The 26,165-nt window shown below is 41.3% G+C and overlaps 1 protein-coding gene across 3 annotated transcripts in view; it reads left to right on the top strand.

Moving 5' to 3' along the window:
* wdr45 (WD repeat domain 45) overlaps positions 1 to 26,165 on the top strand; it is a 149,635-nt gene that overhangs the window by 49,216 nt on the left and 74,254 nt on the right. For all 3 annotated transcript variants that reach the window (XR_009651595.1, XR_009651596.1, XM_060909503.1), the window contains exon 7: positions 14,897 to 15,105. Coding sequence is in view for 1 of the 3 variants with exons in the window: in XM_060909503.1 (XP_060765486.1) it covers positions 14,897 to 15,105 (209 nt within the window). In the remaining 2 variants the exon portion in view is untranslated. The remainder of the gene's footprint in view (positions 1 to 14,896; positions 15,106 to 26,165) is intronic.

Raw genomic sequence — 26,165 nt, 5'->3', positions numbered from 1 at the left:
ACCCCTCCCACTGCCAACCCTTTATCCCAAAACAATTACTTTTTTTTTTTCTGACAGTTAATTGTCAATCAGTGGAGCAGATTTAAGTTTTTGTGCTTGATACATTCCTAAGACTGAACAGAATCACCTCAAGTGACCAAAATGGTTCGACAGAATGGGTAAGGTGGTGGTTTTTTACACATTCCAACACGGTTCTAAAACTGCTTTTTACAACACCTTCATTTCTATTTTTTTTAAGTGTGATCATGACCTACATACTATATGGATATTATTGTAGTTGAACTTGTGCTGAATAAAAAAAAAACTGCTTATATTTGTTGAAATTGACAAAATCAGAGCATGTCAAAATCATTAGAGTCCCAGAAAATATCCTCAGACCCCAGAGGATTCAGGTCTGGTGATTGACTTGGCTGGTCTAAAACCTTCCTTTTTGTTTCCCCCTTTTTTATTTTAATGTGTTTTTGGTCATTTTATTGCTGCAGGATGAAGTTCTTCTGAAATTCATTCTGCTGCTACATATGAATTCCATCAGTAAAGATTTGTGAATTTGTTCCAAGCCCAAGCCATGACACTACCTGTAACAGCTTGACTATTTTCCCTCTTTTTTTTTTTTTTCCTCAGCTTCAAAATGCCTTGCTTTTTGCTAATACACAGCTTTCTGGTCATCACATAATCCTTTGTTAATGTTTTTATTACTTCAAGTTTGAACAAGACAAATGTATAACAGCAATGCTCAAAAAAAGGGGTGGGGGGAGGTATATGTATAGGAGAGATTAAAGAACTGTCTGACTGCTCGAGCTAAGAGCTCCAGTGATTTAAAATTTAGAGAAAGGGGACAACCTTGCCTAGTACCTCTCTCAAGCCAGAACTGTGGATAAGCGTCACCAAAGCCAAGTACAGCCCATAGATGGCACCATTCCAGTCTATCAAAGGCTTTCATAGCATCTAGACTAAAGACCGCGTAAAAGTTATCATTATCTTTGGTGGCATCAATTACGGTATATGCGAAAAGCACCTAACGTTGTCTGAGGCCAAGCGGCCCCTGATAAAACCTGTCTGGTCCTCATGTACTAAATGATGAATATATTCGTTCAGTCTGTTAGAGCATATATCTTAATGTCTGACTTTAACAATGATAAAGGTCTATAGTTCCCACAATCCAATGGATCTTTCTCAGTCTTTAACAACAATGAAATCAGCGATGCTCTTTGATCTCTATGAAAGTTGCCAACCTCAAGTGAGTATTGAATGGAGTTAAGCAAGAAAGGCCCAACCAAGTCCCAGGGTTCTAGAAGTAGCTCTGGAGGTATCCCATTCAACTGCAATGACTTGTGTGAATGGGGCATCCAATTGTTCGGCTTGTTCTGCCAAGAGAGATGGGAGATCGAAGGGGCCCAAAAAAAGCATGCATGTCTGCAAGGTCATGTGGCATCTCTGATTTTGTAAAGTTCAGAGTAAAAGTCTTTCTAAAAACGTTAATGAGGGATGGTTGGGTAGCGACTATGCCAGATTAGTCTCTGACTGCACCAACTGAGGCTAAATGTTCTGAATGTTTGAGGTGTAATACAAGAAGTCAGTTCGGTCTGTCTGATTTGTTCATAGTATAACTGTCTCATTCTGAGTAAAAGAAACTCTGCCATTGCACTAGTTGCATCCTTATATTCTGCCAATAAAGACTTGAAGGTTTTTTTTCCTAACAGTGTCATACTTATGTTTCTGCATTTATTTCCATTTGCTGAATTAATTATTTTTTTTCTAGTGAGCTGATTTTTCAATCTGCAGCCATTTTGGAGGAATGATATATACAACTACTTCTAATTGTGCATTTTGTAGTTTCCCCAAAGAGTATGAGTGTTTACATTAGAGGATGAATTTAGTGAGGAGTCATTCAGTTCATCTGATTTGATTTATTTAATTAGCCTTTTACGTTTTATCAGTGAAAAATGCATGCATGTACATGTATGTTGCATAAGTTATAACACCTATCCTGTTTTAATGAGAGTCAACCCAGAATCAATGAAGTCAAATCAGTCTTAGTTGAGCAAGTTGGTAACGGTATTTCTTACTTTCACCTTAAATCTTTTTATATGACTTTTGGTCTGTAGCTGTAAAAGGCCTCTGCCTTAAAACCGGTTCCTGCCGTGATGTCATGCACCCAGGGCTGGTTGGCTCAGCGGGGCAACTCGAATGCCAACCTTGCGGTCGATTTTTTTTTTATATATATATATATATATATATATATATATATATATATATATATATATATATATATATATATAATATATATATATATTTTCCCATTTATGCAGCATACTATCCACTCATTTATTTAAAAATAAAGGCTCTGCATATCTCCTTTTAAGGAAAGCTTTAATGTAATTAGATGAAGCAAGCTGGTTAGAGGTAGGTCCAGTAGTATTAGACCAGGGGTATTTAACTAAAATTTGAGGAGGTCCAGTTGAAGCAAATCTCCTCAAGCAGAGGTCCGGGACATCATAATGTTTAATTTGCGGTGTGATTGTGATACAGAAGTAGCATAGTTTTATCATTTGAATTATCTGAATGAATGAATGAACAGACAAAAATCAACAAAAATACAAGTTTAAATAATTTCAATTTCTTTTATTAACACAAACACAGGCTTACATTGTATGGCTGCAGTTAAAAATAAATGCAAGAAAATAATGACTAAATTATGCATCATAAAACAAAAAGTGCTTCAGAAAAAATGGCAGCAGCTTGAGCTTCATTTTGATTTAACAATCTCAATAATCTCTTCAGCAAAACAATCTCAAAACACCTTAACTATTTCTCTTGCAGATTATCTTCCCCCCCCCCCTTATATTCCACTTCCCCACTTTCTTTTCAGTGTGAAAATTGAGCTTTAGTTTGCCCTACCAACATTTTAAATCTGGGCCTGAATGGTGTCAGGGCCATTCTCATGCACATGTGCAGATGCTCATTGGTCAGCTTGGAACGATATTTTGTTTTTATTATGTTCATTGTAGAGAAGGCTGCCTCACAGCTGTATGTGGAACCGAACATGGTCAAGGTAAACAGGGCCACCTTCCTCAGATCTGGGAAAGCTGTCTCAGATACTATCTGGAGCCAGAAGGTGGCAGATTCTGTCCTTCCAAACTGCTCTTTCAGGGCCACATCTGCCTGAAGGTCAACCAGTTGCATCTGGAGAGGCCCTGCATTTGCCCACTTGAAGTGATGTGTGACATCATTTGAGAACCCTCTGAGATCAGTGATGACAAATGGGTTCTTTATGAACATGGTGAGCTGCTCTCCAATGCTGAAGCTATCAAAACGTTTGCTGAAGTTTTCAATCAACTTGTCAATAAAGTCAACAAAAGAGGACACATCTCTCTGTCCCTGCACCTGTTCCTTCACTTTTGGGAAGTGTGTGTAGTCTCCTTGCAGATCTTCTTTGAACACCTGAAGTTTTCTCTGAAAGGAGCGGACAGCTGTCATCAGTTCACAAATGGAATTGTTCTTGCCCTGCAGCTGCAAATTGAGCCCATTCAGGTGTGACGTGATGTATCATGGCGCTGCTCTGCTGGCGACACGCATACCTGCTCTGACAATCCTCAGCATTTTTTGTTTGTTTGTTTGTCACTTGATATGTGGATAAAAGAAACAAAAGCAGCCGAGTCCTGGCCGAAAGGGGCTTGCAGTAGTACATTTCCCGGTACCTACTTGGCAAAGTTTTCACTTTTTATTGGACTGTGTTTGTTTGTGCGAACAATGGACATGCGGCCAGCACGATGTTATAACACACCTGTTGTCTACGATCGCAAAACTCTCCTAGCCCTCCGGACTACATCAAGAAATTCCGATCACATATCCCCGGCACTATTGGCTGATGTACCAAAAGAATTGGAAAGAAAGTCACATCGCCCGTGGAGTAAACAGGCCAGATTGCTTCTTCCGACCCCCGGCAAAGGCCAACCAACCCCGAGGAGGAAGCGAGGGAGATGGGGTGGCATTAGGAGGAAACTGCGGCAGAGGAAATTTAGACCAGCATTACCCCCCATGATTCTAGCGAGCCTACGGTCCATACAAAACAAGATTGACGAAATAAGAACATACGCCAGGTACTCTTTTGAATTCCTTGAAGCGGCCCTGCTTTGCTTTACTGAAACTTGGCTGCACGCTGGTGTACCAGACTCCCTCTATAATATTGAAGGGTTTTCACTTGTTCGCGCAGACAGAAATGAAAACTCGGGGAAAGCTAGAGGGGGTGGTGTCTGCATCAATACATCAATGAACGGTGGTACCGTCAGTACTCAGTAAAACAGACGACTTGTAACAGTGACTTTGAACTGTTGGCTATGGGGCTAAGACCTTTTTACCTCCCACGTGAATTTGGCTGCATCTTGCTATTTGTTGTTTATGTTCCACCCAGCAGCAAAATGCACCGTGCTGCAGCTGCAATAGCAGATAGTGTGTGCAATCTGCAGCAACAGTTTCCTGAAGCCCCTGCCATTATCTTAGGTGATCTGAACATTTGCAGCCTGGAGAAAGCTCTGCCAGGTCATTAAGTGCAAAACAAGGAAGGAAAATTTATTGGACAAATGTTACATAAACATAAGCAATGCATATATATCTAGAAGTAAACCACCAGTGGCAAACTCTGATCACAATGTGATACACCTTATCCCAACTTATCGGACTAAACTGAAAAGCTGTAAGCCTCAGAAAAAATTGATACCATTGTGGACTAAAGACAACAAAGAGACACTGGGTGCTTGTTTTGATTGCACTGACTGGGAGGTGCTAAGGGAAAACACTCTGGACTCAGCTTGCACTGTTACAACAGACTACATAAACTTCTGTGTTGAATCCATAATCCCAACGAAAACGGTCAAGGTGTACCCCAACAATAAAACATATATAACGAAGGACATTAAACAAATAATGAATGAAAGGAAATTGGCTTTCAAACAAAACAATACCCAGGAACTGAGGAGGATAGACAAGGAACTTAGTGGGAGGATAAGGAAGGCAAAGGACACGCACAGAAAACATCTGGAGGAACTGTTTAAGACCAATGATTCAAGGAAAATGTGGAGTGCCATGAAAAACATGGCAGGGATGCCAAGCAAACGATGCAAGCCCTTTACAACAACTGATGAGCTGGTGTCTGCTGTGGAGTTGAACTCTTTTTTTTTTTTTTCCCCACTAGGTTTGAAGTGCCCGGGACTGAGGAAAGCTGCACAGACATCCTTAAGTCAGTCACTGTACACCCAGATGACAGAGTACACATATCAGTACAGCAGGTGGCCCAGGCGTTCCGACATCTTAATGCACGGAAGTCTAAGGGCCCAGATAACATCACAGCCTCTGTTCTGAAGATGTACAGCAAAGAGCTGGCCCCTGCGTGGCAGCCCATCTTCCAACAATCACTGGATACACACACTGTCCCCACTGCTTGGAAAATGTCACATGTGATCCCACTTCCAAAGAAAACGTGCCCAAAGGAGTGCAACGATTTCAGACCTGTGGCTCTGGCGTCCATTCTGATGAAGTCACTGGAACGAATCATTTGCCCCTTGCTCTCCAGGTCCGTGCAGAGCAAATTGGACCAATATCATTTTGCCTACAAGTGTGGCCGCAATACTGAAGATGCCATTGCTACTCTTACACACATTGTTTTAAAACACTTGGACTCACCAAATCACAAACCATATGCCAGAGCACTGTTTATTGACTACTCCTCTGCTTTCAATACCATCAGACCGGACTTACTTCTCTCAAAAATGCAGAAGCTAGACATTAATCCTTATCTTATTCATTGGTACCACTCTTTCCTAATCCATAGGCAACAGATGGTCAGAATCAACAACATGCTCTCCCCTGTGGTCACAATGAGCAGTGGAGCACCACAAGGATGCGTGAGCTCTCCTCTGCTCTTCACAATTTACACCAACGACTGTACCATCAATACCCCCGACCAGTATCTCATCAAATTCTCTGATACGGTACTGGTGGCGTTGATGACAGAGGAGATGCAGCCTGACCTCTACTACGAGAGTGTGAGAAGAGTGGTCCAATGGGGTGAGCAAAATGCCCTCACTTTGAATCCCATCAAAATGGAGGTCATTTTTGGCACAGTTCAACATACACCAGCCCCAGTCATAATTCAAGACAAACCCATAACACAGTCGGCATTTTTTAAATATCTAGGAGTATATGTGGACAGTGTCTTCTCCTGGTCACAGCATGTGGACTTCATTTGCAACAAAGTTCAGCAGAGAATATACTTTCTAAGAAGACTGGGATCCTTTGGCGCCAGTAAGGAGATCTTACATCAATTCTTCACATCCACAATATAAAGCATTTTACAATATGGGGGGGGCAGTCTGGTTCTGTGGCCTCTCAATCCAATTAAAAAACAGGATACTCAGACTTCTGAATATTTGTTCAAAACTGGTAGGCCACACTTTGGAGGGAAATTTCTTGGACAGTTGCACTAAACACACACTCAGGATGGCAGACAAGATTGCTCTGGACCCTTCCCATGTGCTAAATCAGGAGTACGAGCTCCTCCCTTCTGGAAGATGTTTCAGAATGCCTAGCTGCCGAAGAAACAAATATAAACACTCTTTTCTCCCTCATTCTATATCACTGCTCAACCAAAGGAGAACAAAATAGCCCTCACACAAATTTACATGGAATACATATTTCATTCAATATTATATTACACACCCCAGGAACATTTTAAGGTTTTTAATTTATTGGACTGTACTGCCCTAACAGCTTATGGACCTAGATGCATGACCGGACACTGTAGGCCATATTGTGTTTTATGTGTCTTTTACTGTGCGTGGATTGTGGAGAAGTGCAATGCAAGACAAATTTCTGTGCAAACAGGCAAAGTATTATCTTATATCAGCCAAAAATGCCACGATATCCATGTTTTTCTCGTCATTTAAAAAGACAGAAAAGTTGGATGCTTTCTGACTTTCCAGCTCTTCCAAGAAAGCTGCTACTTCACGTCTAATTGACCAAAATCGCTCTAACACCCTGCCTTTGCTGAGCCATCTCACATTGTTGTGAAGCAAAAGATCGTCAGAGTTTGCATCAACTTCTCTGAGGAACTCCCTGAGCATGCGATACTGACAAGAGGAAGATGCCCTGAGACAATTTATAATTTTCATCATTGTCTTCATCACCTCAGCATACTCATCTGACAGGGTGGAGCATAGGACAGTCTGATGAATGATGCAGTGGTAAGAGATCAGCTCAGGATTGTCCTCCTTCATTCTTGCTACAGCTCCTTTCTCTCTCCCTATCATGGCAGGGGCTCCATCTGTGGTAATTGAAATCACTTGTTTTGGCTCTATTCCTCGCTTTGATAACATTTCCTTAATGGCCAGGTAGATATCCTCCCCCTTTGTAGTGGTCTGGAGGGAAGTGACACAACAGGTCTTCACAGAACTCCTTTTTATCACTGTTGAACCTTGCATAAACCAAGAGCTGAGCATTGTCAGACACATCAGTGGACTCCTCTACGGCCAAGCCTACACATGGTGCCTTAAGAATGACTTCTTCCAGCTGGGAAAGCACATCCTGAGCTAGTACTTCAGTTCTCTTTGTGGCTGTGTAGGCTGACATGGGTATTTGCCGTATTTTGTCACAGAATTCCTCTTTTTGTTTACCATCAAGTAACGTTTCTGCCACTTCAGTCATGCACTCTTTGACGACACTTGCATCTGTAAAGGGCTTTTTGTGTTGACCTAAAACCCAAGCAACTCTGAGGGAACATTCATGAGCACGTTGTTGTGCGGTGAAAGAATGGCTTAAGATCCGGGTGGATTGATCATATTGGGCAATGAGACTGCGAATTTTCTGGGACCGGAGTTCAGACTTGGGAGGGTATGATTGATCAAATGCTTTGTGCTTTGTCTCGTAGTGGCGTTTGACATTGGTGCTTTTAATAAGTGCCATGGTTTCGGAACATATGAGACACACTGGTTTCGTGCTAGCGGTCGGAAGAATGAACATGTATGCGTCGGTCCATTCCGCCTTGAAAGTTCTGTTTTCAGTGTCTACTTTTCTCTTTTTTGAAAGCGCCATGGATTTTTCTACCTTTTGTGACTTCCACTCACGTATTTTCTCCCTGTATCATTAATTGTCTGCCTTTGTTGGTCATTCGTTTCAATCGCTTGTCGTTCTCCTTTCTCCTTCTCTCTTCCCTGTCTGTGTCTGTCTGCACAGTCTCAGTCTGTAGTTACAGCTCGCTCTGAATTCAGGCTAGAGATTTGATTGGCTATCTAGAATCATGTGGATAGTACAACTCGCATGCGATTGGAACATACAAACCAATCCTTGCTCAGTACAGTGCTGTTTCAAAGCATAGCTGTGTCAGACAGGAAAGGAGTAACGTAGCGACAAAATTGATTCGCCCGTCAAAATTAAAAATAATTTCATAATTTGTTAAACATAAGTCCGGGTCCGTAAGGGATGACGTTTAGGTCCGGACGCGGACCGCGGTCCGCCAGTTAAAGACCTCAGTATTAGACCTATCCAGATCAACTGTTAATTTTAGGCACAGACCTCAGTTTACTGGAACATTACCCAAGGCTAGGAGTCTGATTTTGATAAAAAAAAAACTGAGGTTCAAAGATATTAGGAGCATATTTGAAAACTAGACAGTATTTTAACAGAGTTTAAGGTAGTCAAAGCATAGTAAAATCAACCATCAGAGTCACCGCCTGACTCATCCACGTGCAGATCCAACTTTCTGTACACTTGTAGTAGAACACCCTTCGTTTTATTTGGGGCACAAGAAAGAGTATTTTATAAAACTTATTTTGAAATGTGTGAGCATCCAGGTTTTTTTTTTTTTTTTAAATGGGTTTCCTGTGGGCGGCATGGTGGTGTAGTGGTTAGTGCTGTCGCCTCACAGCAAGAAGGTCCGGGTTCGAGCCCCGTGGCTGGCGAGGGCCTTTCTGTGCGGAGTTTGCATGTTCTCCCCATGTCCGCGTGGGTTTCCTCCGGGTGCTCCGGTTCTCCCCCCCCACACAGTCCAAAGACATGCAGGTTAGGTTAACTGGTGACTCTAAATTGACCGTAGGTGTGAGTGTGACTGGTTGTCTGTGTCAGCCCTGTGATGACCTGGCGACTTGTCCAGGGTGTACCCTGCCTTTCGCCTGTAGTCAGCTGGGATAGGCTCCAGCTTGCCTGCGACCCTGGAGAACAGGATAAAGCGGCTAGAGATAATGAGATGAGAGGTTTCCTGTGGAAATGCAAAATGTATCCTCTTTTGATGCAAAAAATCAAGGCACTTAACCCTCTTAACGGGCTTGTTAACTCCCTGCACATTTCAGGAAATGAAATAATTGTCAATCATGAAATGTTATTACTTTACTTACTTAGTAGTAGTAGGTTACACAAACATAAAACATTACTTGATCTGAATGCATAGTACATTGGGAACATGAGCATACAGTGTGGCAAAAGAAAAAAGTAGCCATGTAAAAACACAGCAGCCATGTGACCTAAATATAATAACGTAAAAGCCCCCCAGGCTAGATAAAGCATTGCATAAACCATGGTTTAATCGGAGTCTAGCTTTAGGTCTGCAACTTTTAGTAGCAAAATCCTAGGAGTTATTGATATGATGTGGCATGTTTCCGACAAGGGGAGCCAGGATGGTGGCTAGGTGTTTGGCAATGTTATAGGTGACAGAATTTAAGCTGCTGCTGATGGGTCTGAGTGGAGCTCCTTCTGAATCTTGGGGAGACCATAAATGAGAGGAATGGCTTCCCTGGGGTACAGTCTATAGTACGGAGATCGGCTGATGGCATGGTCCTTTTCTAGTTGCTATAGGCAGCTCACAACTTATCTTTTTGTAACTGCTAGGTGGGATCCCGCCTTAGGGTTGTGTCGCTGAGGAGACTGGTCATCTTTGAGTGATCGTCCATTGTTCTGATGGCTGACTCTGTGGTTGTGATTTACATCTACCACTGGTATCTGCTCTGGTGAAACTGCAAAGTTTAGTCCTTTTGGATAAAACATCCTTCTCTGGTTGGTTGAGTTCCCTGTCGGAAAAGTTCTTCACCCGGTTCTCTTGGATGTCAGGTTGCGTTGCCTGGTTAGACCTAAAGCTCGATTCAGATGAAACCATGGTTTCTTATGTCACTTCTCTTTTCACCTGCCTTCCCACCACAGAAGCAGTTGAATCAGTTAGGGAACTATTTCAAGACAGCACCTTACCAGACAGAATGAACCTCACCATGGACCACATGTGCACCCTGCTTGACCTCTGCCTGACCACCACCTATTTTCCAGTTCAACAAAAGTTTCTACAGACAGAAGCATGGATGTACCATGGGCTCACCGGTGTCCCCTATAGTGGCCAATCTGTACATGGAGGAAGTGGAAAACAAAGCCTTGACCACTTTTTCAGGAGCCGCTCCAAGCCACTGGTTCAGGTATGTGGATGACACCTGGGTAAAAATCAAAATCCATGAGCTGGAAACCTTCACAGAGCACATCAATGCAGTGGATTTAAACATCAAGCTCACTGAGGAGGATGTCCGTGGAAACAACCTAGCCTTTTTGGACTGCAGCATGTACATCGAACAAGACAGAAGCCTTAGTATCGAGGTCTACTAGAAACCCACACACACAGACCAGTACCTACTGTTTGACTGGAACACACTGGACACGAGGAATGCACAGACCTGTATGTTGGGGGAAATGAAACGACTGCTTCACAAGCGCATGCCTCAACACAGGAGAGTCAGTTCCTCAGGCCAGGACTCTGCAGTCTATCTTCATCTCAATAACAAAGGTCACTCGTTTCAGGACTGCAATGTACACATTCTAGCCAGAGAAGATCGGTGGTTTTGAAAGAAGAGTAAAAAAAAAAAAAAAAAGCCATCTTTTGTCAACCTGGAACGACCATCACTGAACAGAGGAGGTGGTCTGAGACACCACTTATCAGCCACCTACAATGTAGTCCTTGGCACACTTCCCAGAAAACTGAATAACCCTTTGGATACAAGGAGAAATGCGAAAGAACTTCATGTGTACAATTGTACACATTATGTCTGAAGGGGATACACGTCTACGTCAAGACTCGGCTGACTTCAGTGACTCACATGATGGCAGAGAGGGCTAACAACCCTCCTAGGCTGCTAATACCATTCACACCTGACCTCCAGTGACCCTAACACCAACAGGATGACTGAGTGTGTCAATGACCCATGTGACCTCAACGACTCTCCTTAGGTTAGCTTTTGGTCCACTAGAGGTTAAAGTGCATATCCTGGACCAATATTTTATTTATTTATTTATTTATTTAAATTTATTTTATGAAAGTATGTCCCTTTACACCAGGGGTCACCAAACTTTTTTTTTTTTTCCCTCTGGGGGGCCACATTGCCGTTCCTGACTGTGATGGGGGGCTGGGGTTGGGTCAGCTATATAACATAGAATTGTATGACCCAGACAAATATGACCCCCAGCAGGCCTCATTGTGTAGTAGAGATTACTAGCCTGGCACAGCCATCCACACTACTATATCAACACTTGATTCCTGGCACATATTTGTTTATCTTTACTAGTGGTTTGCAAAAGTAGTAATCGAGTCTTCACACACTTGTTTTAATTTGAAATACCACAGATATTCCATTTATTTATTTTCTAATAAAAATAACATCAAAGCTGTCAAGGTAAGAAACATCTGCCTAGTTGAGGTGATTGACACTGGCAAAGGTGAGTGAAAAATTATAAATTGTAGTTAGGCCTGTTGATATTATTAATAATATTAATAATTGTGTGCAGCACTTGAGGTCAAATAAATAGGCCTATAAAATAAATAAATTTTAAAACACAGTGAAATTATAATGAGCAATAGATCAATAGATCACAGCAGTTGTGCTGTGTCCTGCACGTCATTGCGCTCATCCATGGCCAAAGCAAAAAACTTGAATTCTGACGCTTTCTCATTCAGCTGGTCATACGCGTTGTCCCCCAAATCTTCGGTTCGCCTGGTCATAGCAGGTGTGGAGAGACTCCCCGTGTTGAGCGCATCCTTCTTGCACACCACCTCGGCCACAGCAAGCATGCATACTTTAACAAAGTCCCTATCAGTAAACGGCTTTCCATGGGTAGCTATTAGGTGAGCTACCTTATAGCTAGCTCGGACAGCAGCCTGGTTGATCTGGGTTTGGGGAAGGAATACATTCTGTTGTGCAGCCAGTCCGCATTTCATCCTCTGAATCCTGTCTTCTCTTGTTTGCTCTCGCAAACTAGCATACTCTTTGTGGCGGGTTTCGTAGTGATGACGCAGATTATATTCTTTGAAAACCGACACACTTTCTTTACATACAAGACAAACTGCACGGTCCTCACACTGAACGAAAAAATAATCGGTGATCCACTGTTCTTTAAAAACTCTGCACTCTCTGTCAACTTTTCGCTTACCGCTAGCCATTTTGCTGTCCTGAACACTGACCGTTCTCCGCGCGTGCGCTGCTGGTCACTGCTTGATCGCGAGCATATAATGAAAATTCGGAAAATATGAATAGTTCATTTTATAACTAAATATCAATTTTAATTGATAAAATCAACAAAATACAAGATGCAGACGTTATTATTTGCCAAAAAGCAATTTAAAAAAATAGGCCATGACCACTTTTGGGGCCGGTTCAAGTGGTGTGGGGCAGAGGGGCTGGGGGGCCGGTCAAAGGGGGGTGGCGGGCCGGAGTCGGCCCGCTGGCCATAGTTTGATGACCCCTGCTTTACACACTCCTCCAGAAGGGTAATTTTGCAGAAGGCTACAACAGAAAAAAATAAAATAAAACTCGTCTGGAAAAATCCCAAGGGAATCTGGAGCCAGATTCGTGACGTCTCCTGCAGAACCGCCAGCAGGCTGCGAGAGCTTGCACAGTTTCAGTGCACAGCCTGTGTAGACCAAGTTTAGCAGCTAGTGATTTTGCATTGAAATATGGAATTGTCACCTGAGTGCAATGTTACTTCACCTTTGGATGAAGAATATAATGAGATGTCAGAATTGGGGCTTCATCTGTTTGGATTTGATGATTGAGACAACACCAGTTATGTAAATATGGTCGTTTTCTCATAAACAAACCAGCGCTAACGTAGGATTCAGAAGGAGGCGTCCCGTATGTGACGTCACGAAAAATCAGTGTTTGCCGGGAAATCCAAATGGCAAGTTTTTTCAGAGGCAGACGACTTCGCCTCAAATGGCTTGATTTCAACTGAATTTTTCTGGTATTGTGAAAGGTAAAAAAAAAAAAAATTGCGCAAAATGTGACTGATATTTGACCAAAGTTTCCTATAAAATAGGAGAATTACATTGATCTTGCTCCTGAATTTACCTGTGATATGCACTTTAAATACTTGGAACTCCCCACTAGTCATACAGAACTGAAGTCTTTTGGATGAGAGGTGAAATGTGTTCAAGAATTTCAAGCAAGTCCAGTTGCCTTCTTTAGCACCTATGGTTTATGATGACCTACCTGACTGACTGACTGACTGACTGACTGACTGCAAACCTTCACAGACATGAAAATGAGGGTTCCAAGCTTGTTAGATGAATTTTCTCCATTCTTGTAGATGTGATGAGCTCTTTCAATTTCAATGACTCCACAGTCAGCCAGATATGGAAACCGGATCAGGAGCTGGTGCTGTAGGAAGGCATTGCCCCCACTCCATTTTCTGGAAGGTTGACAAGTTAGGTTATGCCAGTGATTTTGATCTAGCTCGGCCATGCTGGTCTTTGGTTTAATAATTACAGAGGTAGCTTCTCTAACTTGTAGCCTGTCCTCTCGCTAAGAGGCTTGTATGATGTTGGTGCGTTTGTGCAAAGATATTAGGGAATTGTTCATTGCAGAGACTTCAACCTCCTATGTTGCAAAGTTTCTTTTAAAAAGCATCCGTGCCCCCCATATAGCTTTAACATCCAGGGAAAGTTTACGTAGAGTCCCCCTATATTAGTGTGGCTAGGTCAGGGCATTCATCAGATGGTATGCTAGCCTCCACAAAGGAAGTTAGCCCTGCATGTTCATCAAAGAGCTGCTTCTTGGCTCTCTTCTTAGCTGATTTAGACTGTGGCAAGGGGGTAAAAGGGCACGTAACTTCTGCCGACTCCATTGTGACTCTAAACAAATAAAACTACTACAAATGCACTATTGACTCAATTTGAAAAATGAAGGCGGTTTCACAAGTTAAAGGTTAATTGGTCATCTTGAATGGAGTCCAACTGGAAGTCCATCGTATAATCCTTTAACAAACAACACTCTTCACAAGTGAAGCACCAGGCTCAAACCAAGAGTAGATATTCAGCACTATTAATTGTTTAAGTAATCAGTCTAACAGGGCACACCTGGGCAACAAAAAATACTGGTCACTCGTTCCAATATTTTTGATCACTTGAAAAACAGGTGGGTTTCAAACAAAAGGTGACATTCTAAGTTGTTTAACACATTTAGATGTAAAGATTAGAAAATGAAAGCTGACATTTGGATCTATTGTTTCATAATCATTTTTTGATCTTGGTATGTGTGTGGTGGTGGTGGGGATTGGCCTTGCCATTCCAACACCTTCAGAGGGGACTGTAGCCTTTTACTCATACAAGCAAATTTGGTTTAAATGTGCAAAATATTTTGCATGAAGCAGGGGAAAAAAATTCCCATTAAAGCTGAACATGCTGAATCTGTTCCATGAGGAGCCAGTTTTTAGCGTTAAACTTTACCCGTTAGTATATCCCATAGGCAGTGTTCATTCTTTTCCACACTATTGCATGTTCGTGACTGTGTTTTTTGTAAATAACATTCTAATCATATTCCTTAGTAAAATATGGAATATGATTTAAAAATACATTTACATAAAGTATGTTTTATCTCCTTCATAGGACCTTTCTAACACAAAACCTGGTACATCGTCTGCACCGTTCACCATCAATGCTCATCAGAGTGAAATAGCTTGCTTGACTCTGAACCAGCCTGGTAGTGTGGTAGCCTCTGCATCGCAGAAGGGTACTTTGATCCGTCTTTTTGATACTACTACACGTGATAAACTAGTGGAGCTACGAAGAGGAACGGATCCTGCCACATTATACTGGTGAGTGTTTTTTTATAAACATAGCCATATTCTGAGTTCTACCTACCAGAAGTATACATATCAGACACTTGCTGGCCGCGCTGTGAAAATTGTGCATGTAGATGCTCATCTAAGTTTCCAAATCTGTCATTGCTTAAATCTTGAATATCTTGAATACTATTGTTAAAAAGCTTATTTCTGCTTTCCAAAGAAATTTTCTCATTAAGAGCTGTTCTGTACTTTGGGAGTAATGGCAGGTTGAAGTTGGTACAACAGGGCACCCTCTCTGCTCACGGGACATCAGGAAACTGCCGGTGCTTTTTAAGTCACGGGAAAGTGGTCAGGCTCTCTTCGGATCGGTTTCCGACGGAGTTATTCGTGGATATCAATCAGAACTTTTATAGGGATGTTCTGTAGTTCTCACAGTTTCTGAAGTATTCAGCAAAATTTTCCGTCAGCTAGTTTTGATATTATGATTCATGGGAGACTTTGAAGTGAGTTTTCATCTACTTTTTTTTTTTTCAAAATAAAACTGATTTCATGTAAACAACTATTTTAGAATATAACTATAGCTGTTTTGATAAAACATTGCGATCTTAGTGGTTGGAATGATGCATTTAAAAAAAACTGGAAGTCAAACGCAAATGTCGGTTTCAGTTCAATCAACCCTCTGGGATCAAGAGCTTTGCCGGTGAAGTTCGGCAGGTTTAGAATGAGTAGGTCATGTACTGAGATAAATATCAAGTTTATCATCATACAAGCATGATAAACATATTGACAAACTTTTACACTTTCCTATGTGCCCACTGCCAAATAAGATAATTTTTAAATTACCTAAATTGGATGAAACTTAAAACTATGTCACCTTCCTTAGGTGGGGTTTACATTAGACGCATCAGCAGATCATCAGATTAACGTTTTTAAAACGATTAGTGTGCACACAGCAACGCCAATACACGATTCGCGTGCACACAGCAACGCCAATACACGGATACGCTCGGCTCCGCAGGCATCCTGCGCTCCAAATCACTCCGCCCTGAACAGCGAGTGCCCTCTGGAGGGTGCGCACTCCGGCCCTTCGCAGCTCACAGAGCGCGCGAGTGAAGCGCACGAGCAGTGATTCGGGACTGAGCCGCTGTGTGTGTGATCCCAGTGCATATCGGGCATGCGCGTCACTTACCACTTGCAAGTGGAAGGATGGCAAGCCTAAAGACAATCATAACTACACAATGGGCAGTATTTGCAGCAGTATTTGCAGTATTTTCATACTTTTATACTCTTTAATGAAAGGTGATACAAGGGGGAAGTCCACGCCGTTTTTCAGCAGTCACGTCACATGACCAACGCCAGCGAATCAGGAAGGTGGATGTCACAGTGACGTTGTCCAATGACGACGCCAGCTAGAGCTCAGCACAGCGTATCCACGTATTCTCAATGTTTACACAGCACCGGACCAGACACGATCTGGATTGAATACGTGGACCCTGGCGGATTCCCGTTTCCCAGCGTTTCCAGGCGTTTTAATGTAAACGGACAGTGCATCCGCGAAGAAAACGAGACAGATACAGTCTAATGTAAACTTGACCTTAGTCACGCCTGAATCTAAGTGCTGAGTGCACACTTAGACATTCATAAAAGACTATTCACATGGTAATGGCATGATGATCTCTTTCGGTTTCAATTGGTTTCTCTCAGGAATGCCCACCGTAAACAGGATAAAATCTGTCAGACATAGTTCAGGCTATTTGGAGATAAAACTTGTTGCGAGATGGCACGTGGATTTTATGCGCTTCGGATGATTCAGGACAGCGATTTGGTTCAGTCTTGAGAACTGTGACACTAATGAACAGTGGCTCTGAACTGAGTACAAGAGTTAATTTCAAGACACACTGAATAGTCAAATACAAGATAAATGAAGATGTTGTAAAAAGCAGTTTTAGAATTGTGTTGGAATGTGTGCCCCCCCCCCCCCCACACACACACACACACACACATTCCAACACAATTCTAAAACTGCTTTTTTCACAATGGGTAAGGTAATTCCCCCCAATTACCTTACCCATTGTGACTTGACCTGATGGGATTAAGAGTTGGCAGTGGGAGGGGGTTTCATTCTCCTCAGTGAATGGAATTATTTTATTTATTGATTGATTTTAAACACCCTTCTCATTGAATACCCCTCTCGCTGCCAACCCTTTTATCCCTAAACAATAGGGGACCCAGAGGTTAACTGGAATTGTTTATTGGAAGTGTCTCACGGGGGGGACGACCCCCCCCCCCCCCCCCAGGTTAGCCTTGAAAGCTCATCTCATTATCTCTAGCCGCTTTATCCTTCTACAGGGTCGCAGGCAAGCTGGAGCCTATCCCAGCTGACTACGGGCGAAAGGCGGGGTACACCCTGGACAAGTCGCCAGGTCATCACAGGGCTGACACATAGACACAGACAACCATTCACACTCACATTCACACCTACGGTCAATTTAGAGTCACCAGTTAACCTAACCTGCATGTCTTTGGACTGTGGGGGAAACCGGAGCACCCGGAGGAAACCCACGCGGACACGGGGAGAACATGCAAACTCCACACAGAAAGGCCCTCGCCGGCCCCGGGGCTCGAACCCAGGACCTTCTTGCTGTGAGGCGACAGCGCTAACCACTACATTACCGTGCCGCCCTGCCTTGAAAGCTGTAAATATTAATCAAAATAATCATTTATATTCTTTAATATCTGTCAGCCCTGTGATGACCTGGCGACTTGTCCAGGGTGTACCCTGCCTTTCACCCATAGTCAGCTGGGATGGGCTCCAGCTGGGATGGGCTCCAGCTTGCCTGCGACCCTGTAGAACAGCATAAAGCGGCTAGAGATAATGAGATGAATATAAACACTAGTAGGCCCTACTTTTAAGAAATACAAAGGCCTACAGAGCACAAAGAGGGTATTAGAAAAAAATAATCTTGTTACTTTTTTTGGAGTGTACTGATTTAGTGCTTTTATGTAATTTGCATGACTTTTGTTTTACTATTTTTTCAAACATTTTTTGTATTCCGTATACAACCATCTTTGTGCCTGCCAATTTCCATGTAAATATCTTGAAAAATAGAGAAGTTATTAAGAAAAGAAAAAAACATTTTATCTTATTTGTTAATTAGGCCCATTTTGGACCATGTTATCCTAATATTACAAAATATTACATCAGTTTTCTAAAAATTAAGCTGTTTTTTTGTCAACCTTTGATTTGTAATATCTTAAGAATGGATAAACATTTTAATTCTGTAAAAAGTATATTCTGAATTCAGTGGAACCAGTTTCAAGCAATTTGGATTGAATTTGAATTTTCACATATGCCTACTTCTGGTAATATTCATAATCATCAAAATGGAGGTAAATGTGTTGTCAGTGATTCTGACTGGCGTGATTTTGTTGGTGCCAGATGGGCTGGTTTGAGGTTGTGTGTGTGTGTGGGGGGGGGTTAAATCATTGCTGATTTTTCTGAGATTTTCATGCACAGCAGTCTCAAGTTTACTCTGATGTATTAAAAAGACAGCATCTAGTGAGCGGGAGTTCTGTGGACAGTAACGCATTGTTGAATCTCAAAGGAGTGTTTCCAATGTCATGTGAAATCCATGAGATGAGCATTTTGAATAGGCCCTACCCTGTTTTAGTATAATGTTCCAAATAAAGTGCTCACTGAGTGTAAATGACAGTTAATTAATACAACCCCAATTCCAAAAAAGTTGGGACAAAGTACAAATTGTAAATAAAAATGGAATGCAATGATGTGGAAGTTTCAAAATTCCATATTTTATTCAGAATAGAACATAGATGACATATCGAATGTTTAAACTGAGAAAATGTATCATTTAAAGAGAAAAATTAGGTGATTTTAAACTTCATGACAACACCAGATCTCAAAGTTGGGACAAGGCCATGTTTACCACTGTGAGACATCCCCTTTTCTCTTTACAACAGTCTGTAAACGTCTGTGGACTGAGGAGACAAGTTGCTCAAGTTTAAGGATAGGAATGTTAACCCATTCTTGCCTAATGTAGGATTCTAGTTGCTCAACTGTCTTGGGTCTTTTTTTTGTCGTATCTTCTGTTTTATGATGCGGCAAATGTTTTCTATGGGTGAAAGATCTGGACTGCAGGCTGGCCAGTTCAGTACCCGGACCCTTCTTCTACGCAGCCATGATGCTGTAATTGATGCAGTATGTGGTTTGGCATTGTCATGTTGGAAAATGCAAGGTCTTCCCTGAAAGAGACGTCGTCTGGATGGGAGCACATGTTGCTCTAGAACCTGGATATACCTTTCAGCATTGATGGTGTCTTTCCAGATGTGTAAGCTGCCCATGCCACTCGCACTAATGCAACCCCATACCATCAGAGATGCAGGCTTCTGAATTGAGTGCTGATAACTTGGGTCGTCCTTCTCCTCTTTAGTCCGAATGACACGGCGTCCTTGATTTCCATAAAGAACTTCAAATTTTGATTCGTCTGACCACAGAACAGTTTTCCACTTTGCCACAGTCCATTTTAAATGAGCCTTGGCCCAGAGAAGACGTCTGCGCTTCTGGATCATGTTTAGATACGGCTTCTTTTTTGAACTATAGAGTTTTAGCTGGCAACGGCGGATGGCACGGTGAATTGTGTTCACAGATAATGTTCTCTGGAAATGTTCCTGATCCCATTTTGTGATTTCCAATATCGAAGCATGCCTGTATGTGATGCAGTGCCATCTAAGGGCCTGAAGATCATGGGCACCCAGTATGGTTTTCTGTCCTTGATCCTTACGCACAGAGATTCTTCCAGATTCTCTGAATCTTTTGATATTATGCACTGAAAAGATATGTTCAAACTCTTTGCAATTTTACACTGTCGAACTCCTTTCTGATATTGCTCCACTATTTGTCGGCGCAGAATTAGGGGGATTGGTGATCCTCTTCCCATCTTTACTTCTGAGAGCCGCTGCCACTCCAAGATGCTCTTTTTATACCCAGTCATGTTAATGACCTATTGCCAATTGACCTAATGAGTTGCAGTTTGGTCCTCCAGCTGTTCCTTTTTTGTACGTTTAACTTTTCCAGCCTCTTATTGCCCCTGTCCCAACTTTTTTGAGATGTGTTGCCGTCATGAAATTTCAAATGAGCCAATATTTGGCATGAAATTTCAAAATGTCTCATTTTCAACATTTTGATATGTTGTCTATGTCCTATTGTGAATACAATATCAGCTTTTGAGATTTGTAAATTATTGCATTCCGTTTTTATTTACAATTTGTACTTTGTCCCAACTTTTTTGGAATCGGGGTTGTAGTATCCATCCATTATCTGTAGCTGCTTATCCTGTCCTACAGGGAAGCTGGATCCTATCCCAGCTGACTATGGGTAAGAAGCAGGCTACACCCTGGACAAGTCTCCAGGTCATCGCAGGGCTGACGCATAGACACAGACAAGCATTTACACCTACACTACTGTACAGTCAATTTAGAGCCACCAGTTAACCTAACCTGCATGCCTTTGGACTGTGGGGGGGACCGGCGCACCTGGAGGAAACCCATGCGGACACAGAGAGCATGCAAACTCCACACAGAAAGGCCCTCATTGGCTGCTGGGCTCGAACCCAGGACCTTCTTGCTGTGAGGCGACAGTGCTAACCACTACACCACCGTGCCACCCCAATTAATAGTATTTTCCTTTTAAATTTAAAAAGCATTCCAAACTCAGATTTTTATTTCAATGCTTCTTTAGATTGCATTTTTCCCCTCCCAGCTGTTTTTTGATTAAAGGCAAATGAATGCATTTAAAGGCCACTGATCAATATGCTGTTTAAATCCCCATCTCAGACACCTCAGCTCAAGCCCTCAGCGGTGTGAACTGTATGTGGAAAAGTTGCCAAATTTGAGTTGGGAGGCTAGAAAATTGACCAACTCTGAATATGGTCCAAAGTGCTGCATCTATGTGCTGGTACTGAAATGACTTAGAAATTTGATTCGCACAGATAAGGAACTGATTTCATATTTATTCTAATAGAGTGGTTGTTAAGCAGCAAGCACACTATTGTTCTTAAGTTGTTTGTTGTTGTTGTTGTTGTTGTTATTATTATTATTATTATTATTATTATAGCATGCACATTTTTTTGGGACCGCTACTCCTACAACTGTTGAGATAGTGACACTGTTCCAACTCTGAAATGTCTGTCCTGAACTGGTGTAGTGTGGTTTGGATCGATGCTCCTGTTCTCTCGTTCTTGTCATTTTCTGTCGCTTTTTCCCCAGAGTGAACTAATACTGCATTTCCGCAGAGAAAATGCAAAGTGTGCTTGCTGAGCTGTAGCAGAACAGTTATGTTAACATGCGAATGCGAACAGCTAGAATGCCAACATGTTCACAGTTAACATTTTAAAAATATTAAGGCTAATATGTTAACAGCTAACATGTTCATATCTGCAGGTTATCATGTTAGCCATTAACACATTAACATGTTAACAGCTAGCATTCTAAAGCTAACATGTTAGCTGTTAACATGTTAACAGCTAACATGTTCATATTTGCAGGTTATCATGTTAGCCATTAACATGTTAACAGCTAGCATTCTAAAGCTAACATGTTAGCTGTTAACATGTTAAAGCTAACATGTTAGCATTAGCATGTTAGTATGTTAGCCTTAACTTGCCTGCATGTTAGCTATTTGTAAGTTAGCATTACTATGTTAGCATGCTAGTTAATAGTAAGTTAATGTTAACATGTTGGCTGTTACAGTTAACATGTTAGCATGTTAACAGTTAACGTGCAAACAACTTAGCATGTCAATATACTAGGCTAACATGTTAACATACTATGGTTAACATGTTAACTTGCACATGTTAAAGGTTAACATGTTTACAGTTAGCATGGTAATATGCTTATGTTACTATGCTAAAGGTAGCATGTTAAGTTACCATGGTAACATGTTAACAGCTAACATGCTAATGGATATGTTAATTGTGAACATGTTAACATACTGAGGCTAATTGGTTAACAGCTAGCATCCGAACATGTTTAGGTTACCATGTTAACATTTTCTGGCAAGCATGTTAACAACTATCAACTAGCATGTTAACATGGTAATGTTAATGTGTAAACGGCTATCGTACTGACGTGCCAAGGAGCCATTCCACCGAATCAGTGCCATTTCTGTCCCTAGAAAATTATATGTATAAATGCACATAAAAATGTACTTTTAAAATACGTCTTTATTACACAGAATGTCCTGCACATAGGTCGCGTTAACTGACAATTGTCCGTCATTGACGGATTTTTTTTAGCTATGACGGAAAAATCTGAAGGCCGTCGGTCATTTTGACGGATGTTTACCGTTACCATTACCAATAACAATAATAGCCTAATAATAACAATAAAACATAATGAAACACACAATTGAAATGATTGGCAAGTTGTGGCAGAGTTTTCTTACATACAGTATACATAGTCTTCACTGCCGTCACTTTCAATCTGAGCCGACGTTGCGGCAGTCTTGATGTTCAGTGCATAGGCTACTCATGTATACATTGTAGCCACTGCGCAAGGCTGTCCCCCCCCCATCGCGCTCCTGACCGCGCTCTGACTTTTCTAACCACTAGCACAGTGAGATGTATTAATGTTTCCCTTCTCTGCAGAAGACATGTCATTTTTGCTATTAAAAAAAGAGATGCATTGGGTTGTTTGTGTCGTTTCCCTGCCTGTACAATAGCGCTCATTTAGGCTAGTTTTCTTGTTTTTAAAATGAAACAAATGTCGATTTATTGTATTCTTCCCCAGCAAGCTTAGGAAGCTTAGGAACATCACTGCTCGAATATCTGCTAAACTATCATTTTAATGAGAGCACGGGTAGACAAACTAACATTTAAACATAACTTCGTTTTATTTAAGACCTTCCGTGTCAGGTTCCAGGCTCCGCCGAGCCGAGACGCGGGGTGCAGCTGCACCACTGGTGCAGAAAGACCACATGCTGCAGGATTTCCTCCCTATGAAGAGAGTACTAGCAGGGTCGGGAAACCCAACTTTCAGAGGCTCTTGCCGGCTTCTGATCACTTCCCTGGGAGAAATGTTTCCCGACTTCAGAACTTTGGCTGAAGTATATACTTTGGCTGGTTATTCCAGTCTTCAGTGTTGCAGCAGAGCGCGGGTTCAGCCTTCAGAATAAAATTAAAACGTCAATGAGAAGTCGTCTGTCCGAGGCAAAGACGCAAAATTTAATGACAATTGCCTCGGCAGCAGTCTCCATTGACGACTTTGATTATGCACAAGCGAGCTCCCAATTTAAATCCGTGCGGGCCAGAAGGAAGGTTTGAGCTCACACAAACAGGTCAAATTAGATTGTCACTTAAATCGTTGTAGTGGATTGTTCATATTTTAACTGCAATTGTCTTGCTACGTTGTAAAATAACATTGTTCATATGCCCGTTAAAGCACAACAGCCGCAATGTTTTTAGCGGAGGGAAAATGGGTTCACAAGTGACCGAACGTCAGAATCTCTGTTCATCTTTTTGCATCATAAATACATAAATAAATGATTAAATAATACAAGCTTGTTCTGTGAATTAATTTTTAAATGAAAATGAGTCCATGAAAACACAAGTTATTAAATATATAGCATTTATAGCCTATATACATTGTCATTTAAAAGTTAAAATAAAATGACAGATAATAATGGACAATGACGGAATTTTTACGACCCTGTCCGTCAAAATGACGGACAATGAAAAAGTCTAACGTAACCACTGGTCCTGCACATTGATCTGATTTCAAATTTAAGATATATAATTGTAAGGATTAATAAAAACTACCTAAAACACTGAAAAATAGCATGCGTTACCTGTCCTCGCACTTTAACTTTATACTTAACTATGAAATATTATGATTAAAATCCTTCAGAAACAATATTTCTTTTGCACTGTTGTGTGACTCCATATCCTACCCATGGTTTAAATATATTTTTTTCCTAAGAAATCCACAATATCTTAGTTAAAATACACATTTTAGTCGTGTCCCTGGGTTTTCACTCAGTCCTGTTACCCAAACATATTACCCCATCTGACAAATTTGGAACATTCCATAAATCACATGCTCAACAAGAAGTTACATCAGTTGTGTCTTCTGAAGGCTATGGGAAGACCAAAAGTTAGTTCTCTCATTTACTTTTCTGTATATTTGATGACTTTTTTTTTTTTTTTAACTTTGATAAGGTCAATGTCAACATACTGTCCTGTTACTTAAATTATTTCTTAGATATTTGTTTATTTTAAAAATACAGATTTTTGGTAAATCACTAGAATGTGCCAAGTATGGTCATGCTATTAGCGATGACGCCATGTGGCTTAATTCCATGTATTAGCTAATCCTAGGCTAAAAACTCAGTCCTGTTACTTTCAGTCCTGTTACTCATATAGAGTATGCAGCCATCTTTGACTTCCAAACCTTGTAAAAAAAAAAAATAATAATAATAATAACGTAGCCTGAGGTTGACTAATACACATTTTTGAATAGTTAAATGTGTGTTATTATACTCAGTGTTGAAAATATATAACAAATTAAGTTTAATTTGGGAGTGGTACAACAAGCAAATGACACCCATTCGGTGGAATGTCCCTAAGGCTAACATGTTAACATACTATGGTCAACATGTTGATATAACATTGTTAGCATGCTAAAATTGTTAACATGTTAAAGTTAAAAGCTAGCATGCTAACATGGTAAAGATTTATATATGTTAACAGTTGGCATGCTAATGGATAATATGTGGGGTGTGTGTGCAAGTATTCCTAATAAAGTGCCCATTGAGTTGAAGTGGATTTGTTGTCAAAGTCTCAATTGAGTTGATCCTTGCCAAATTCATTATTACTTATGGGGGAATGGAGGGATGGCTCAGTCAAGCTTCCAGTGACTGGTGGCAATATGGAGAGAAAATGGATGTATAAAAGGCAAGACAAAGACGAGTGCGGGTCAGACCTGAGATCATGTATGTGATGGGTGAGCTGGCCTGAGGTGCCATATGAAATTTGGTGGATGTGTGAAGTGTTACTGACCAAAACTCCATTCATTTGAATGGGGCCAAAAATCAGTGGAAGCCTGGGGGGGAAGGGATGAGTGAAAACTAAGGAAAAGATGAGTGCAGGTCAGAATAGATTGCTTGGATGTGTCAGGGGAGTTAGCCTGAAATATCGCATGAGATTTGGTGTGTCTGCGATGGAGCGTGTCCGAGCAGGATGATTCGATTCGTGAGCCCTATTCATTTTCTATGGGGAAAAAAACGACAAGAACAAGTGTTGGCAGGCAAAACAAACCTTGCCCGGCAGCACTTATTTTATACCTATATGTTGATAATGATTTTCTACCTAATCTCTCAGATTTAGATTTTGAATCAGAATCGTATGTTTGTGAAAGAAAGCATTACAGTCAGAACCAGAATCACATGTTTGTGTGAGAGAGAAATGGAACCAGAAGGAAGATATCATGGAAAAAAAAAACCAAAACAATTTTGACCTTTTTGGTGACCTGGACTGGATGACCCTCAAAATGATGGAGGTTGTATTTGAGACCAATGCCCATCGATCCTCAAAGTTTCATAAAGATTGGTCCAGCCGTTTTCCCCTAAGGTTGTGTGGTGGTAAAGTGTAATAAAACTCCAGGCTGTTTTGAAGAAACAGCCAGAAATATGAATTCAAAGTATACACCTTTCAAGGGGGCCTTCTTGAATGAAATAGTTTTCACCCAGAGAAGTGCTCTTGCTTTCCCACACCGATTGTTATATGCTTATCAAAATAACAACAGATATCATCTTAGTGTCAGGGTGTCCAGCCTCGGCACCCTCTCTATCACAAAACACTGTCTCTGCACATACACATGTTTTACTAACCTAGAAAATGGACCATAAACAACATTTCTTTATCTTGCATAAATGTGAGACAGTGTCTGACCTTCCAAATGTCTAAGAGACACGAGTTCTCCAGACCCTCTAGGATTTTGCGATGTTGCGATTTGCAACTTCAACGCAAATTCAACTAATCCCTGCGAATTCAGGGCGGTGTTGCAATTATATCCAATCA

This window comes from Neoarius graeffei, chromosome 25 (assembly GCF_027579695.1).
Source record: "Neoarius graeffei isolate fNeoGra1 chromosome 25, fNeoGra1.pri, whole genome shotgun sequence".
In the NCBI taxonomy this organism is placed as follows: Eukaryota; Metazoa; Chordata; class Actinopteri; order Siluriformes; family Ariidae; genus Neoarius; species Neoarius graeffei.
This window is presented reverse-complemented; position numbering and strand designations above follow the sequence as displayed.